Source organism: Acomys russatus, chromosome 27, assembly GCF_903995435.1.
Source record: "Acomys russatus chromosome 27, mAcoRus1.1, whole genome shotgun sequence".
Lineage (NCBI taxonomy): Eukaryota > Metazoa > Chordata > Mammalia > Rodentia > Muridae > Acomys > Acomys russatus.
In genome coordinates, this window is record NC_067163.1 from 10,052,595 (window position 1) to 10,070,169 (window position 17,575).

A 17,575-nucleotide genomic window follows, 5' to 3' on the forward strand; every position below is an offset into this window, starting at 1 on the left:
GATTGAAATGATCATGAGGCTTCTTCCCTTGAGTGCATAAGTGCTGAAGCATACTCACTGCTTCGTGGTTGTGTAACCATCCTTGCATCTTTGGAATGAAATCAGTTTGGTTGTGGCACATGACCTTAATGTGTTCTTGAATTTAATTCGCAAGACTTTCATTGAGAAGTTTTATAGCTATGTACTTTAGGTACATTAGTTAATAGCTTACCTTTTTGTTGTTTGTTGTGGTTGTTATGGCCTTACCCAGTTGTGGTGTTAGGACCACGCTAACCAGCAGGTGATTACGGTCCTTCTCTTTCTATTCTATGAAATAGCAAAGGGAGCATGATAGAATGCAAGTGGTTTCTATACTCACTCTAGCTCAGAATGATATTAAAACCTTTATATTTGTTTAAAAGCTTCAGACACTATAGCTGGGCAGACATTCAGCTATTCTAACCTAATAATTCTGGCCTGGCCTGCTTCCAAGCCAAGCGGCCCATTATCTGCCATCTTAGTCTCACCCTGACACCTCTGTGTCTGTCTATTTTCCAGAGGGGACTCTCTCACTTTCTCTGGTCTCCACCTGAGAGCCTCTCTCTGGGTCTTAAGCACTTCATCCCATCTTATCCACTCCTGCTCAGCCTTTGACTGTTCGGTTCTTTATTTGGCCAGTCAGAAGGGAACAGAGAACAATGTTTATAAAAACTGACCGAGGAGATGCTTCATATAAAAGGCAATGGTAAAGTCTGGCCTATAATCAGATCTTTGCTGGACACAGTGAACAAAGATATCACTTCAGCACAGCTGCTGGGTAAGGGCTTCTTGAAGACCATCAAGGAATCCATCTGGTCTTGGGCTTTTCTTTGTGAGGAGACTTTTTGTTACTATTTCAATCTCATTGACTTACAGTCATCTGTGTCAGCTCTTTCTATCACCTTGGATTAATTTAGGTAAGTCCTATGTGTCTAGAAATTCATTCATTTACTCTAGATTATCCAGTGTCTTGAATACAAATTCTCAAACTGCTCCTCAGAGATTCTTTGGATGACTTTGAAATCTGGAGCAAACTCCTCATTTTCCACTCTGATTTTGTATTAACTTTCATTTTTTTTTTCTGTCTTTCTTATCATTATTTTTGTGAGGAAATTTTCAGCCTTATTTTTCAAAGAACCATTTCAGTGCTTGCATGGCTTTATGGATTATTCTTTTGGCCTTGGCTCAATAAAAAGAATCAGACTTCAACTCAATAACAAGGTCCACTATCTATTGTTCCCAGAAACATATGCCACTGTTGAAGACATCCACAGAATGAGAATCAATGGAGGGAAGGCTTTCAAGTAAACAGAAACCAACAACAAGCCATTACAGCTATTTCTGACATCTGATAAAGTTGATTCCAAATCAAAATTATTCAGAAGGAACAAAGAAACAATCCATCAAGAAGATACAGCAATTGTAGACCCATCAGAACTCCTATGAGGGACTTTCTCGATTAGATTATTTCAGGAGGGAAGAGCCATTATAAGTGTGGTTAGCACCTTCTAGAAGCAGCCCAGTTAGAAGAAAACAGCAAAACCATTGCTTTTTGCCTGATTGACTTTCCTCCTTCTGGCAACTTCACGTATCCTGTTGCTGCTGTATTCCTTCACTGGTACTAGAAACAGGTTTTGGGGCTTCCAAGGTAGACCAGAGACCAGATGATGCCCTTCATCAATCTCCGGGCTGTCTGTACCAAACTGAAACAGTTGACTCACATTTTGAGCAACTCCAACCTTGCTGGCCTCTCCAGCACAAGACAGTCATTGTTGGACTATCTGGGACATATCATGGAAGCTAGTCTTTAGTGTCCAGTTCATTCTACCAGTTTTATTTAGAGAACTCGACTAACACAGTCAGATCACTGTTTGATTTTTAGCTTCTCCTGGTTCTGCTAGATTACTGTGTTGAACATGATAGATTCTGCCCTGGCTCTCATTTACCCAGACATTCTGCTCATGACATTGCCTCCTTTCCCATGTTCCGATGATTGAGATTGTCTCCTTCCTCTGTGGACAGCATTCTTTACGCATCTTGCACAGTGCTGGTTTGATGGCTGTGAATTGCTGGAGTTGATGATAGTTTTTAAGTCCCTTTATTTCTCTATCAGTTTTAAAAGCTCTCTCTGATAGATATGGCAGTCTTGGTTGGCAGCTGCTTACTGTCAAGGTTTGAAGTCTATTATCCCATGCTTTCCTTGTTTAGAGAGTTGCTGACGTTTTTAATCTGATGTTTCCACTTTTGTAGATGAGGTGCTGATTTTTCTCCTGTTACTTTTAATGTTGTTTCTTTGCTTTGTACTTTTTATATCTTGACTATAATTTGGGGAGTAGGGAGAAGCTCTTCTCTTGCCATACCTATTTGGGGTATTTGGATATAAAATTCTTTCTCCAGATTTGGGGGATTTCATTGAGTAGATTCTTTACAACTTTGGTGTTTATCTCAGCTCATTCTGGACGATGGATTCTCAAGTTTCATGTCTCGATCATATATATCTCAGAGATCTTAGACATTGGGGGCATACTCACTTATTTGACTCTTATGAGTGTTGAATATAGACCAACCCTGGTATTCTTCCTTCTTGACCGCTTTTTCATAGTGTTTATTACTTGTGCCAAATGAATTTTTTGTTCCAAAGATTCTGTTTGATTTTTAAAATTAATTTTGCTGTTGTTGTTGTTGTTATTGAATTTCCTTTCAGGTTTCTGACTTCTATATCCATCTTCTGAATCTCTTGTATATTTTGATGACTTTTTTCCTTTGTTACTGACCTTACTCTCCAGGCCGTGAGTTAAATGCATCTTGTCTCCAGAAGGCTTTTTGAGACTGGCACCTGGTACTTGATTTGTGTTGGCACCCTTGTCCCTAGCAGCTGAGGAATTCAGGTTTTTTAGAAGAGTCATTCTGTCATGTAGCTTGGTCTTCTCATGTTGTATGTTTCTGGCCTGTGGCTTGTGACTGTTGGTCTGAACAGCTTTTCTGTTTTATTTAGAGATCTTCTCTGCAGCCAGGCCACAGAGTAAGGAGAATCTACCTGATTTCAGAAAGTTTTTGCCTTCCCCGCCCCTGCAAGGAACATGGCTGCATCTATGTCTATGACCTACCTCTTACTATGCATTGCAGCTCTCAGATGTCCTTTTACATGCTTTGTAGATTTCTGAAGTCCTTTCTCTCTGTCTTTTCTTACAATTAAGGTTTGTTTTTATGTTTTTTTTTTGTGTGTGTTAATTTATTTTCTTTTTAAAAAAATTTTATTAATTTATTCATATTACATCTCAATGGTTATCCCCTCCCTTGTATCCTCCCATTCCTCCTTCCCTCCCATTTCCCTCTTACTCCCCTCCCCTATGACTGTGACTGAGAAAGACTTCCTCCCCCTGTATATGCTCATAGGGTATCAAGTCTCTTCTTGGTAGCCTACTATCCTTCCTCTAAGTGCCACCTTTTCATTTTGACTATTTCCTTTACAGGCCCATAATGAGGCAGCTTCTAGGTTGTCACCTTACCCACACAACCCACATCATTTTCTAAGGCTGTAGTAGAAGCACCCTTCTCATTCCATGCCTGGGCTCTTAGGTATATACTGTTGCTCACCAATGAGTTCTGGCTCTCTGTTAGCCTTGCCTTTATCTGTTGTATTTCCCATGCCTCTTCCACCTCCCTACTGGTTGTTTGTGCTCTTGTGTGTATATGTGTGCCTGTGTTCACCTTTATGTGTGCTGTTCTCTTGTGCTATATCTGCTCTGCCCTGTCTATGGACACTGCTTCGGTGTGCTTTGTGCCACCCCTGCCTTTCCATGCTAGCTACCCTGCCTACCCTGCTATCTCTGTTCCTGGAAACCACACTGTTCTCTTTCAGAAATGAAGCCTTGAAAGTGGCAACTTTCTCTGTCATTCTAAGCCAACAAAGCCACAAGCACAGAGGCAGAGAGTCATGTTCCCCGTACTGCGGGCCAAAAAGGAGCCCAATTTTTCCAAGCCACAGCCCATACCATGCTTTTGTATCCTGATTTTTCCTTTCTACAGACTTAAAGATGACATCTAGAGAAAGCATGATGTTCGCTGGGGGCACTCCATCCCAGCAGAGAGAGGCAGAAGCAGGAAGATGGCTTGTTCCAGGCTAACCAGAGCTACATAGTGAGACCGCAACAAAACAAATGAAAGAGAATGATGACATAGCTTCTCTCCACATCCATGACACATGTGGAGGTTTATTGACTAAAATAGGACAGTAGAAGGATATGTAAGGACTATGTTAAATCACTCGGTCCTTATCTATAACTCCACATGTTGCATAATAACATACTTGGGAACATTGTGAAATGAATATATAAAGTTTCTTTTCTGTATAAATGTATGCAGGTGTATTCTTACCATCATATCCCTAGCAATGTATTAAATTGTGATATGGAGGGAGGAAAAGTATCTGTAATGTTTGGAAATCTTTGGATTATATTCTTTGAATATAGCAAATCATGAAAGAATATAGAAAAATTATGGATGTTAGAAATTATGCTTTTTATGTTGGAAACATTTTTTTTTAAATTGAGAGAAGGCTTGCCATAGTGCTAAATCCCCCAGACCATGTGATTTGAGTCCTGTGGTATTTACCAAACTGCACTGAACATTTATGTCCATTCAAACCCTGCACATAGAAGTTTGCAGCCTCTGTGTTCATAGTAGCACAAACACGGAAATTGTTGAGTCATTCTTCATTTGGCACATGATGCATACGTAACATAAACCCAAAACTTTTCCCATAATGGATTGCTGTCACCTCTTAAAGTATGATAACTGAACTTGACAAAATGAAGATGAAATTTAACTGTGTGGTGCAAAGTGCAAGAAGTCCATGGGAAAGGGCTATATGATGTGTGATTGCAGCGGTGCCACATTTGGGAAAGGTAAACTGAAGCTGGAGAGGTGATCAGGGATGTCCAGGGGCTGAGGTAGGGCAAGCAGGGGTGGAGCAGAGAGCACATTTCCAGCCAGCAGTGGAGTGATTACTTTGTGATATGACACTGTGATTGTGGCCATCTGTATTTACTCCCTGGTCTAAACCTCTGACAATGAACAGGCAAATGCTGCCATGAACTGGGGACATGTCAGCTGGCCTCATGGATTGACAAAGTGGAACTCTACAAATGGGAAGTTGGGAAGTCAGTGCACCAGGAAGCAAGGAGCCAGAAGTGTATGAGAACTCTACACTTTCTCTTTAATATTTTGGTGACCCGAAAAGTAGAAAACCACATTTGCTGAAAATGTAAAAGCCTGGTGTATAGAGAAGGAAAAAGATGGGACACATTACCTGTTACCCCGTGGACCCTCCTGTTTTCTGAATAAAATGTAGCAATTACCAACTGACTGTACATCTCAAAAACAAAGGATGACTTTATACAACAAAAGCCAAAGTGGTACAACCCTGAACTAAAGGACTTTGTTTCCAAGCTAGGATGGCCACGAGGAGGAAGCTTCTTCAGATAGGTTCCATCGCCCACCTTCTTCTATCAAAGACGTGGCTCCAGAGGCCATGGATGTGGTTCTGTTTGTACAGTACATGCCTAGCATGCATGAAGTCCTGCCCTCTATCCCCAGTACTACATAAACTCATGCCTGTAATAATCACTTGGGAGGTAGAGGCAGGAGGATCAGAAGTTCAAAAGTCATGTTTGAGGTCTTATCTAAGAAAGAGAGAGAGAAAGAAAGAAAGAAAGAAAGAAAGAAAGAAAGAAAGAAAGAAAGAAAGAAAAGTGTTGTGAATTATCATCTCAAATCACAATGACACCCAGGTAAGGAACTATGGAGTCTATAATGTTGATTTTTATCAATGGCTCCCTAAAGCATTAGTTTGGCCTCAGCCAATTTCCTTATGCAAACCCTAAACACAGCTCTCCACCAACTTGCCAAGGGACAAATTTTGTGGGCACATGTTTATTGGCAGAGTATCTTTGGTGGACTTTGTGTGTTACCAAATTATACAGCACCTCTACCTAGTGCTCTTTGGAAGATTCTAAAAGGTTGAACTGCCACATCAATTCCATCTGTCTGAGGATGCAGGTCATCTCAGTGGGATGGGCAGTGTGGGTAGACTATCCATGTACCTCAGAGTTCAAATTTGGGAATGTGCCTCTAAGTTACAACTCACCAGAGGTCGTTCTATTAGTGATGCCAACCCTTAATCTGAGGAAGGATGTGGACGCTTGTAATGTGCGAGTGGCAAACCAAGGCAGAACTAACCCTTGTCAGCTGGCAGACTCAAGGGGAAGCCAGGAAACCCAACATCAGGTTTGGGAAAAGCCCAGACACAGACCCCACTTCCCCACATCTGCAGCATCTGCCTTCTACTTCTGCCTAGATAGTCACTGCCCAGGTGAAAGCTTTGTAGTCATCCTCTTCCTTCCAGTACCTCTACCTGGTGACATATACAAGTCATCAAGCCAACTGTTCTCTTGACAGTGATGGATTGAGGACACACACCATAAAATGCAGCCTCTGGCATTTGAGAAGAGCACCCCTGTGACATCTGCCTCGATACCTCTTGAAGCAGGCACATAAGCCTCCTCCTGTAAGGTGAGTCACATCACTCTCCTGCTATAAGTCTTTCCTATATGCAGAGGGAGGCACACAGTAGTGGAGAAGGCTAACCCAGCAGGGCTCTCAGCACTCATCACTGACTACCATCTGGTTACACACTTTGCTCTCATGCAGGCTTCCACGCAAGCTTTTCTCTCTTTCCTTGGGTGTTCACTTACAACGGCTCCCAGTTCACACAAATACTAAGATGACAAAGAATGTTTTATCTTGTGGCTCATTTGTCTTTTGTCATAGGGACTTTGGTTATGAACACAGCCATGCATGAGAATAGAAGTCTTTCTCCTAAATGAAAAAAAAAAAAACAAAGAAAAAAAATCTTTTCTTTTTTACAATGCATCCTTTCCAGGACTCAACTCATGCCTAGTAGATACCGCTCACTGCTCACTCACATACAAATGCAGAGTTCTGTGCCCCTGGCAAGCCCTGGTGTTGGATGAAGAGACCCCTGTTTGCACCTACTGGAGAACTGGATGGAGAAGCCAGATTTGCTGATGAAGAAGTCACTGTCGAACTGCAGGGTGAGTGAGTGGAATGTACTGTGGATGTCCTCAGGCAGGGCTGAGCCACTCCACTCCTTCAGCAGAATGTTGCTGTCCACGGGGCCGTCCCAGACCTTGAGGATGTCATGAGCCGTTTCTGTGTCAAATACGATGAAGTGGAGGCTGCAATGAGAGACCAAAGTGTCTGTGTTCAGTGAGAATCACGCTTCCCCTCCGCAGAGGGAATCATCCCTAGCCACAAGCGTGTACTGACTGACTATCAGCTCATTTCACACCCCTATCCAATGCGTTCCACAGACACCCTGCAGGGAAGAATGGGGGTTGGAGCAGTTCCCAACATAGAACAGTACAAACTCACAGGGAGTCACTGGCATAGAGAGCCAGGTATAGACTGAGCCGCTCTCCAAAGACACAGATTTCATCCCAAGATGCCTACGTCATGTTTATAATTCCAGCCAGAGCACGTGCAGGCGCATACACACACACACACACACACACACACACACACACACACACACACACATCCCTAACAAGTTCAGTACGTTGGCTTCTTACTAATGTTGTTCTTATCTTTCCACTTGGTGGCAGCACAAGCATCAGGAGAAAGACGCAGAAGAGTTGCTCAGAACAAGCTGCTCAATTGGTCTCTTCTGATGTTCTGTAAATTTTATCTCCCGACTTAGTACGCTATTTGAGACAACAATACAAAAGCAGAGCTACCCAATATAAATTCTCTTTTTTATAACATTTTAGCACACTTCTATCAGACTTACAGGTATCTCCCAGAACCACCTTTTACGCCCGAGGAAGCTCGCAATGACAATGGACAAATAGAAGAATTTAGCTAAAATGCCAGCAAAAGGCTGTTTCCTCAGCAAGTTCTTGATGGGTTTTCATTTACTTCTTATTGCTCATAGATTGTGCTACAGAGACAATTGCTGTAGCTGACATACACAGAACTGCACGCGAATCTCAATACACGGTTTACCATGCATTACATACACAAAGGGCTGAGACATCTCACGTGGGTAAAGCACAAAGTATGTAGTGTACTTTAGACTCTTGGCACCTGATATTATCTATAAAGTACACAGTGTGGTACAACCTATTTCTCAGTACTTATTCTCTCAATAATCTGTCCTGCTGGTCTCAACTCTTTTTTAACATTTTATAAGTACACTTATGTATCCACTACGTAGTATTAGCTAGTCACCTGCTTGTTCCAGTACCCCTCACTGTAAGTTATGATATTCCCATTTAGACATTTCAGCATTTCCGTATTAGCTACTGTGTGCAGATCCCTGGTTGTCTGGGACAACTCTACGTGTTTAATGGGAAGCAAGCAAGTGGAACCATGAGAACTGTACGTGTCTGCACCATTCCACGCTCACTTTCACACTTGGGGCCAGGAGTCTCCATGGGTAAAAAGCGTAGAGTCTGTTAATTTACTTTAAGGTTTATTTTATTTTTTATTCATATGACTATGTGTGTGCTCATGCACATGCACATGGATTTAAGGTGTTTGCAGAGGCAAGAAGAGAGACTGATGTCAGATCCCTTGGAGCTGGAGTAACAGACAGAAGTGAGGGTTCTGGTGTAGGTGCTAGAAACAGAGCTTGGGTCCTTTTGCAAGTACAGTTTGCATTTTTAAGCACTTAGACATCTCTCCATGGCCCTGTTAATTACTTCAAAAGCCCAGGGTAAGGCTTATGACCTCCCTCCATTACAGCACAGCTTGTCATGGCGTCTCTTCTCTTCTCTTCTCTTCTCTTCTCTTCTCTTCTCTCTCTCTCTCTCTCTCTCTCTCTCTCTCTCTCTCTCTCTCTCTCTCTCTCTCTTCCACTCCCTCCCTTCTGCCCTCTCTGCCTCCCTCTCTAGTAATAGAGTATAGTGCTACAGTGGGTACTCTGGAATGCCCATTAAAGAGGTCCTGAAGGCCTAGCATTACAAACAAATAACAAATACCGAGCCACCCTGCTCTCCCTGTGACTCTACTTTAGTCTAGAAATGATGCATCAAGGCCTTTAACATCTTTGCCAATACCCATCAGTACAGGTAATGTGTGTGTAAACAAAGAATCTGATAGGTATCTGGTTTAATTGTGACTATTGATGATTAATGCAACTGACCATGGTATGTGTGTGTGTGTGTGTGTGTGTGTGTGTGTGTGTGTGTAGAAGTCATTTTCCCACCAAAATAGCTGAGCAACTCAATATTTGCAGGATTCCAGCAGTGTATACAGACCACCTCTGATATCATGGAAGAAGTCATTGAATTACATAAGCAACCATCACTATTTGCATTGCAATGGAAACACACAGGAATAAGAATAAACAAAGAACACTGCATCCCAATATATGGTGAGTAAGACTTAATCAAAAGCAGAAATAGAGGGGAGGAGTCCAGGGAGATTCTCAGGCCTAGGGTTAGGGGAGACAAACAGGCCGTTGGCTGTTGAGGATAAGCCATATGGCAAGATGAGGTACATACAGAAGCCTGAAGAAACCAAGAGTCTTGTAACAGTTACAGGAGCAGCCATTCCATCAAATAAAAATCCAATTCAGAGGACTTCAACCACGGGGAAGACTCAAGAATCCAGACCAGCCAGAAGAGAGAGGAAGAGCGAGAGAGTGAAAGATACCATAAGACTAGCAAAGAAATGAGTGGTGTGTAGTAAGGAGGAAGAGGAGATAAAAGAAACAAAACTCTCAGGATACGTTAAATATTTTATCTTTTTGGCTGGGTCAAATATCAAGTCAAGTGATTACAAAACAATTACCTCACCATCGGCTGTGAAAATGTGCTTATTGGCTCTTCATGCCATAGACAAAAGATTACAGGCGGATACTGTCAAATCCATGACTTTCAGGAGAGTTGACAGAAGCAGGTCCATGCTCTCTATGCAAGTTCCACAGTGGAGACCGTGAGGGCCTGGCAAATTCTAAATATACTTTGTAAGGCAGCAAAACCAGAGGGGCTATGAGAAAGGGGATGCAAGTTTTAGCCTCAAAAACAGGAGTCGGGTAGCCATCAACACAGTTGAAAAACAGTATATAAGTGGGCACCTGTGTGGCCTGGAAGAGTGGGATCTCTGAGCTCAAATCTATGCAGAGGGAAATATATAGGCAGCTCTAATGTGATGAGGGACTTGAGAGGAAGTCTGGATAATAGCAAACTCATATGTCTCCCACTGATGCATGATTTTAAAACCTAAGTCAGGACGAAGCCACTAAAGTTCATGGGCGGAGAACACCACCACAGCGACCACATTACCTGATCACAAGCATTTGCTCATTTGCATAATGTGTCATTTATTTTTCTAATTAGGATTAATGTTGAATGAATAAAAGAGATAAAAAGAAGGGACATGTCGACTCCTAGGTAGGGTGGAGAAGAAATTTTATTGTAGATGGAGGGACAGCACAGCCAGGGTCAGGGACTTCTGAGAAAGACCAGTGTGGACATGACCCTAAGCTATGTGAGGAGAGGGAAGAGGGGCAAGTTGAGGGGAGAGAGGGGAACCAAGTGCAGTAGCCAAGAGGGCAAAAGGTAAGAGGTGTGGGTAACCAAAATGGCTGCATTATATAAGGAAGAGACTCTGGGGGAAGGGCAGGTGGGGGAAGGGCAGCCAGGTCAGCTTTGATATGCTAAATAGGTACCTCAGCCATCTGTCCCAAGGTTTGAGACCTAACAGATACTAGTATTGTCTTAATGAATTCTTTACCACAAGAAAAGACACCTGCCATTTAAACCATGGCATGTTTGTTGCATTTTCTGATATCTCATTTAAAAAAAAAAAAGACTGAAATCCTATGAAGTTATTCCTCTCCCTCATTTGGATAACCATACATGTTCTTATTGACATGTAAATTAGATGGATTGTAGAGTTCAGCTAAAGTTTTTTTTTTTCTTCTTCCTTCATCCTTTGATGGATGAGTTGCTTCAGACTAGTAAAAAGTTAGAACACTTCCTTCTTTATTGATTTTTCTGATCTGGAAGCTATTTACAACATATCATTATAAGATAGTCATTATACAAAGAGGAATCTCCTTTCTATTGCAAATAGAAAAAAATGATCATTTTTTTCTACCCAATAATATCCAGAAAAAGTATTTTTTAATCTATTATTTTTATTATCTCTTTTGTTTGATTCATCTGTTGAGACAGGGCTTCACTCTATGCTAGGGCTGACTTGGAACTCACTATGTAGCCCAAATTGGCCTTAAACTCACAACAGTCCTTGCACCCCTTTCTCACAGCCCCTTCATCTGGCTTTGCTACTTTACAAAGTGGATCTAGAACCTTCCAGACCCTCAGGGTGTCCACTGTGGACCTTCCATAGGAAGCATGGACCCGCTCCTAGCATCCCTCAGATTTGACACTATCTGTCAGCAATCTTTTGTCTGTAGCACAAAAAGTAAATAAGCACCTGCAGCTCAAATCTAGCTCCCAACTCCAGCAGGCTCCCTCTGGGAATGCACTGGCCACTCCTGCCAGGAAGCAAACAGGTGAGTAGACTTGAGATCTTCGCCTTTCTTCCTCTCCTCCATATCTAATCCCCAGTCTCATCCTCTGCACTGTAGCAGACTTGTGGCCTCTTCTCATTCTCTGGCCCCAACCCCAGGGAACTAAGCAGATCCTGAAGGAACATCTTGCTTTCCTCAGCCCTGTAGATCCCCTCACTCCCACCCCCACCCCTTCTAACCCATGCCCATTTCTAAGTGTCAGCTTCCATACCTAGAAACACATTATACTTGTAACCTTCAGTTCCCTCACCTGATAGGATCTCAGAAGGATTCTCTATCAGGCCAATACACAGCCATCAAACCTTCCTGAGACGCAGAGAAAGCAACAGAAACTAAGAAAGAAAACACCCACCCAACCCAGACAAGACCAGATATCAGCAACTAGAATTACAATCATCTCCAAGCCAGATGCCTAGACACTAGAGTTAAACACAATCAATAGCATCCAGGGCACCATGTCTCCACTAGAGCACAGCAAACCTATGACAGTAGGCACAGCAACAGACATGTTGATCAATAAAGTCAACTTGAAGATCCTGATATAAATCAGCACATGTGATTTTTTTTTATAAAGGAGCCACAAATACACAATGGAAAATGTAGCATCTTCAACAAATGGTGCTGGTCAAACTGGGCAACTGCATTTAGAGGAATCCAAATAGATCCATACCCATCATCCTGCACAAAAATCAACTCCAAATGGATCAGTGACCTCAACATGTAACCAGACACACTGAACCTAAGAGGAGAGAAATCATGGAATAACCTTAGCTCATTGGCATAGGGAAACTCTTTCTGTACAGAACACCATTAGCACAGATACTAAGGTCAGAAAGTAATAAATGGGACCTCATGAAACCGAGAAACTTCTCCATGCAAAGGACATGGTCATTTGGAAATCGCAGCAGTGTACAGGTGAGAAAATATTTTTATCAACTTCATATCCAATAGAGAGCTAACTAACACACTTTATAAAGAACTCAAAAAACTAGATATCAAGACAACAACAACAACAACAAAAATAAAACAAAAATGGATACAGGTCTAAACAGAATTCTCAAGATAGGAAACTAAAATGGCTGAGAAACATTTAAAGAAATGTTCAACATGCTTACTCATCAGGGAAACGTGAATCAAAGCTCCTTTGCAATTTTATTTTATACTCCTTAGAATAGCTAAATCAGTCAAACAAATGATGGTTCATGCTGTTGAGGACATAAACTAGAGGGAAAATCCATCCACTGCTGGTGGGAATGCAAACTTGTACAACCACCTTGGAAATCAGGGTGGCAGTTCATCAGGAAGATGGATCTACCTCAAGATTCGGCTGTACCACCCAAGGTATGCCTTATGCTAACACAGAGGCACAAGTTTACTGCTGCTATATTAATAGTAACTAGAAACTGGAAACAACCTATATGTCCCTCAACAGATGAATGGATAAAGAAAATGTGGTATATTTAACACAATGGACTATTATTTAGCTGCTTAAAAAACTGAAATTTTCAGGCAAATGAATGGAATTAGAAAAAAAAAATCATCCTAGGTGAGGTAACCCTGACTCAGAAAGACAAATATGGTATGTATTTGCTTACATGTAGGTATTAATTGTTACGTCAAGGATAAGCAAGCTACAATCCATACAGCCATAGGGGTTAGTATACAGTAAGGGACTTGGGGGACAGTTCTTCCCAGTGAAGGGAACTAGAATTATTGATATTTGTAGATGGATGTGGGAGGGGGACTTGAACGGAAAGATTAAACAGAGAGTGGGGAATAAGGGGACGAGGGAAGGAAATGTCGGGAGAGACATCTAAAATTAAGTGGCAAATGATCTAAATGAAATCAACAAGTAATGGGGGAGACGGAGCTGCAACTGAACGTCTTTTGTCACCAAATGAAATTTCCAGTACTGAGAATGGGTGACATTTATTTGAGTTGTTGGCCAAACACATCCCATGGAAAACCTCAAACAACCAGGCTGTTGCCAAGGCTATAGGGTTGCTCTCTACAAACTGGCAGCAAGGTTCTATTATTGAAGACAATACCTACTCAACTAATTGAACACAGGGAAATTGAGCTGGTACCTATGTAGAGCCTTCACTCATATGGGCTAGTGTTCTTGGCACAGGAAGATAGATAGTCCCTATGCTACTAAAGCAGAAATGTAAATACCAACCCAGCCATAAACTCTTAGGGATACATGGTGTCCAGCCTGCAAGATATTCTTGTGGAGTAGTTATACAAAGCTTGTGGGAGTAACCAGCTAAGAACTGATTTGACTGAAGCCCACTCCGTGGCATGGAACTTATATCCTACACTGCTTGAGTAACCAGGAACCTGAAACTAGAAAGCCCAGAGACCTACGTAGAAACCAAATACTACTGTTCTGAAGGAAAATCACAACAAAATCATTCCCAGTGACATTCTGCTATGCTCATAGATCAGTGGCTTGATCAGACACCGTCAGAAAAGCTTCCTTCTGCAGCAGATGGGAAAAATACAGAGACCCACAGCTAGACATTATGCAGAGAGTGTGAGACCTTGGAAAACTCAGCCCTAAATGGGCTGTCTCTACCAAATTCCTCCCCTTAGGGCTCAAAGAAACCTGTGGAAGAGGAGATAGAAAGAGTGTAAGAGCCAGGGGTGATGGAAGCCACCTAGAAAACAAGGCACTCAAAACACAAAAGGACCAATGTACATACTGAGGTAGTGTGCACTGGGCCTGCACAGGTTTGCACCAAATAAGGTCCTTGGACTGAAAGGAGGAGATGCAATGCCTCCACTCTTAACCCAGAAGCTATCTTCAACTGATAGCTACTAACTAATGCAATTTTGTTTTCTCCAAGGGAGTCTGATCAGGAAAAAAAAAAGTGTTCCATCTGACAAGTGGGCTACATGCCCAGCTGAGGATGGCCAACAGCAAAGGAGCTCGCTCAATGGCATCGTTGGAGGATCCTTGTCTCATAATGTCCTGTCAGGGCTTCTTATGTTAAAATAATCTTTTTTAATGTTAATGTTTAATTTTATTTATACTTTCTCTTTTGTTTTTTCCTCCCAACTGCCACCAGAGGCCCCTTTCCTTTGTATGTTGGCTTAGTTTTTTTCTGATTTTGGAGATTCCTGAATGTGCAGATGAATAGGTCTCTACACTGGTATTTGTTTTTTGAGCTCTTTTCCTTCTGTTTGTTTGGTTTGACCTATTCTGATATATTTTCCTTGCTTTTTATTGTATTTTAATTATCCCTTTGATGTCTGTCTGTTTTCCAATGAGACAGAGAGGTGGATCCAGAAGGAAGGGGAGATGGAAAAGAACTGGGAGAAGTAGAGGAAGGAGAAACTAATCAGGAGAAACCCACAGAACTGTAATTACTTATTCCATGAAAGTTAGTGAAGATCAGGAGCAAAAATTTCTAACCTTTTTTTTTTTTAATTGAGACTGAGTGCTGGATTTTACAGACTTAGTTTTCATAATGGCGTGTAAACATTTAGCTTTTCATCTCCTCTGAGCATAGTTTTAGCAATTTACATTTTCCTAGATATTACCCATTTCAAAAAACATGACATAAGACTTTTTATTTCATTAGAACCCTAACTCCTGTTGAATTTACAGTTCTGGCTGGTTGAAAATTATATGGTATTTTTAGAACCTTCACTTCTCCCTTCTTGTTAAAAATTTGCCAGTTTTAAGAATCATTTCAAAAGGCTAAGCTTTTTAGCTAAGTTCCTTAGTTTTATTTTCTTCTTGGTTTATTTTTATTACTTTTTGTTTTCTCATCTCACCTTTTTTGGATTCATTTATTTTTCCTGTCTTTTCAGCTTTCACAAACTAGAGAATCTTCTCATTAGTTATTGATGACAAAAAAGTGTGGAGATTTTCCAGGGCAATACACTAGGCAGAAACCTAAGCTTAGTATTTTGAAGTGTTTATACTAATACTACTTTGGGAATTCAGTCTAAAGTTTTATTATTACAAAAATAAGATGTATATATTAAAAGTATAATCAATGAGTTAAGGGAAAAATGATCATAATAGTTGTTAAATCTCATCTTATTATTTTGGAGTTCTAGTCAAAGCAATAATGCAAGAAAAAGAGAATTTGAAAAAAAATGTCATATAGATAACATATAGATTGTCATATAGATAACAATGTCATAGAAAACATTGTCATATATACTGAGTACATATTCATACAAGGCAAACATACAATTCATTTCTTCATGACAGCCACAGGTAGAAAATAAGTAAATATGCTATTTATATTTTATTCCAAATATTCTTATGGCTAGTAGCAGTTCAAATAGAATATACAAGATCTCTATACAGAAAGCCACAAGTATTATTGATAAAATCATATGAGAGCTACACAAATAAAAACACTAAGGAACAGACCCTGCTAATGGTCAGAAAGGTCATATTGTAACAGATGTTGGCTTCCCCTAGATTCATCTGTTGCTATTCCATGACTCCAATACAAATCAAACACATTTCCATGACTTTTTTTTTTTTTTTTTCCTTTTTAGAACGTTTAAACCAGGCTGGCCTCAAACTCAGTGACAGATATGAAGACTTAAAACAACAACAACAAAATGATAGCAAAGTGTTTTGCTGAATGAATGTATCTCAATGGAAGGAAATAAAATCTAGAAACAGACTAACTGAGATGTATATACCTAAGTTATGACCAAAATATCACATGAAGACTTGTGAGAGAAGGACTTACTGCATCATGAAGCAATTAAAATTCTTCGTGAGGAAAATCTGTGGAAGCTAAAGCAAGCTAGAAGCAAACCTAAGGCAACACTGGGGACTCAGAGCATCTTGATTTGAACAAAAACCAACCAAGAAAATGCATGATACAATATACTTTAAATATGAATCTGAAATTTCTAATAGTAATTAAAACTGAGTAATGGTGAATATGATGCATTGAAATGATTAGCCTGTGAAACCATCCCAGGATAACAAAACTAGGAATATATGAATAAACCAATGTACTAGATAAACCAGGCAAATGCTGTATTTGTGGTGTAGAATAGAACATGGAAATTAACAAGAAAGTATGGACCAAAGATGTCATGGGTCAATTCTCAAGGTGTTAAAAAGACAACCGACAATCCATAACTAGTCTTTAGGGAACTACAAAGCAATCTAAAATACAGAGGCATGGCTCAAACAGAGGAATGCTCCATGACGGATGGATGACAGAAAAGGGCCTTGATCTTCCTCAATGCTTCCTTGGGAGAGAATAAACGATAGCTTCAACAGGGTTAGCACCTTTCATGGCTGAGGAGGTTAGTTACTGTGTCCCGGCAGCTCCACGGACTCCCTCAAAACCTGGATCTAAACTGACCCATTGACTCGTAACTCCATACTGGACACATTGTCATAACCCAAACTGGGTCAGTCCATCTGTGTAGCCACCAACACTCAGCACAAAGATAAACAGGGTTTATTTATGGTGGGTTCATGCAACAAGACCAAATCCACAGCAATGGGAACAAGAGACAAGGAAACCGCACCAGTCACCAAGTGAACCACTGTGTAATCCCATGCTGAGTCTTGTTTCCGTCAAGGCAATCTCACCCAGATTCAGAATAGAAACCCAGATACAGGAGAGGGCAGGAGTTTTAGTAGGATTAACTTTAGTGGGGGAGGCTCACTAAGCAAATCCATGTTTAAATCCCCTGAAGTCCAAACGCAAGAGCTCAGCATTCGGAGAAGGTCCTTCATAACCAAGCTGGCCAAGGCTAAGATGCTGGAGTCTGGTACTGGTGGACTGGGGAAGGTGGCTACAATATCACATGCTGCTTCTTTCTGGCCACACACACTCGTGCACATCAATTTGGTCATGGCTATGAAAATCTAAATGTACACACAGAGCATGCTCAGCCATGTATGTGTCATGGAAAGGACTCCAGGTGACATACTAG

General features: G+C 41.1%; 1 protein-coding gene across 1 annotated transcript in view; it reads right to left on the reverse strand.

The window, feature by feature from the left end:
• The window catches only part of Csmd1 (CUB and Sushi multiple domains 1), a 1,555,368-nt gene that overhangs the window by 198,103 nt on the left and 1,339,690 nt on the right, over positions 1–17,575 (reverse strand). The window contains exon 26 of the mRNA XM_051170014.1: positions 7,075–7,277. Within this exon, the coding sequence (XP_051025971.1) occupies positions 7,075–7,277 (203 nt within the window). The remainder of the gene's footprint in view (positions 1–7,074; positions 7,278–17,575) is intronic.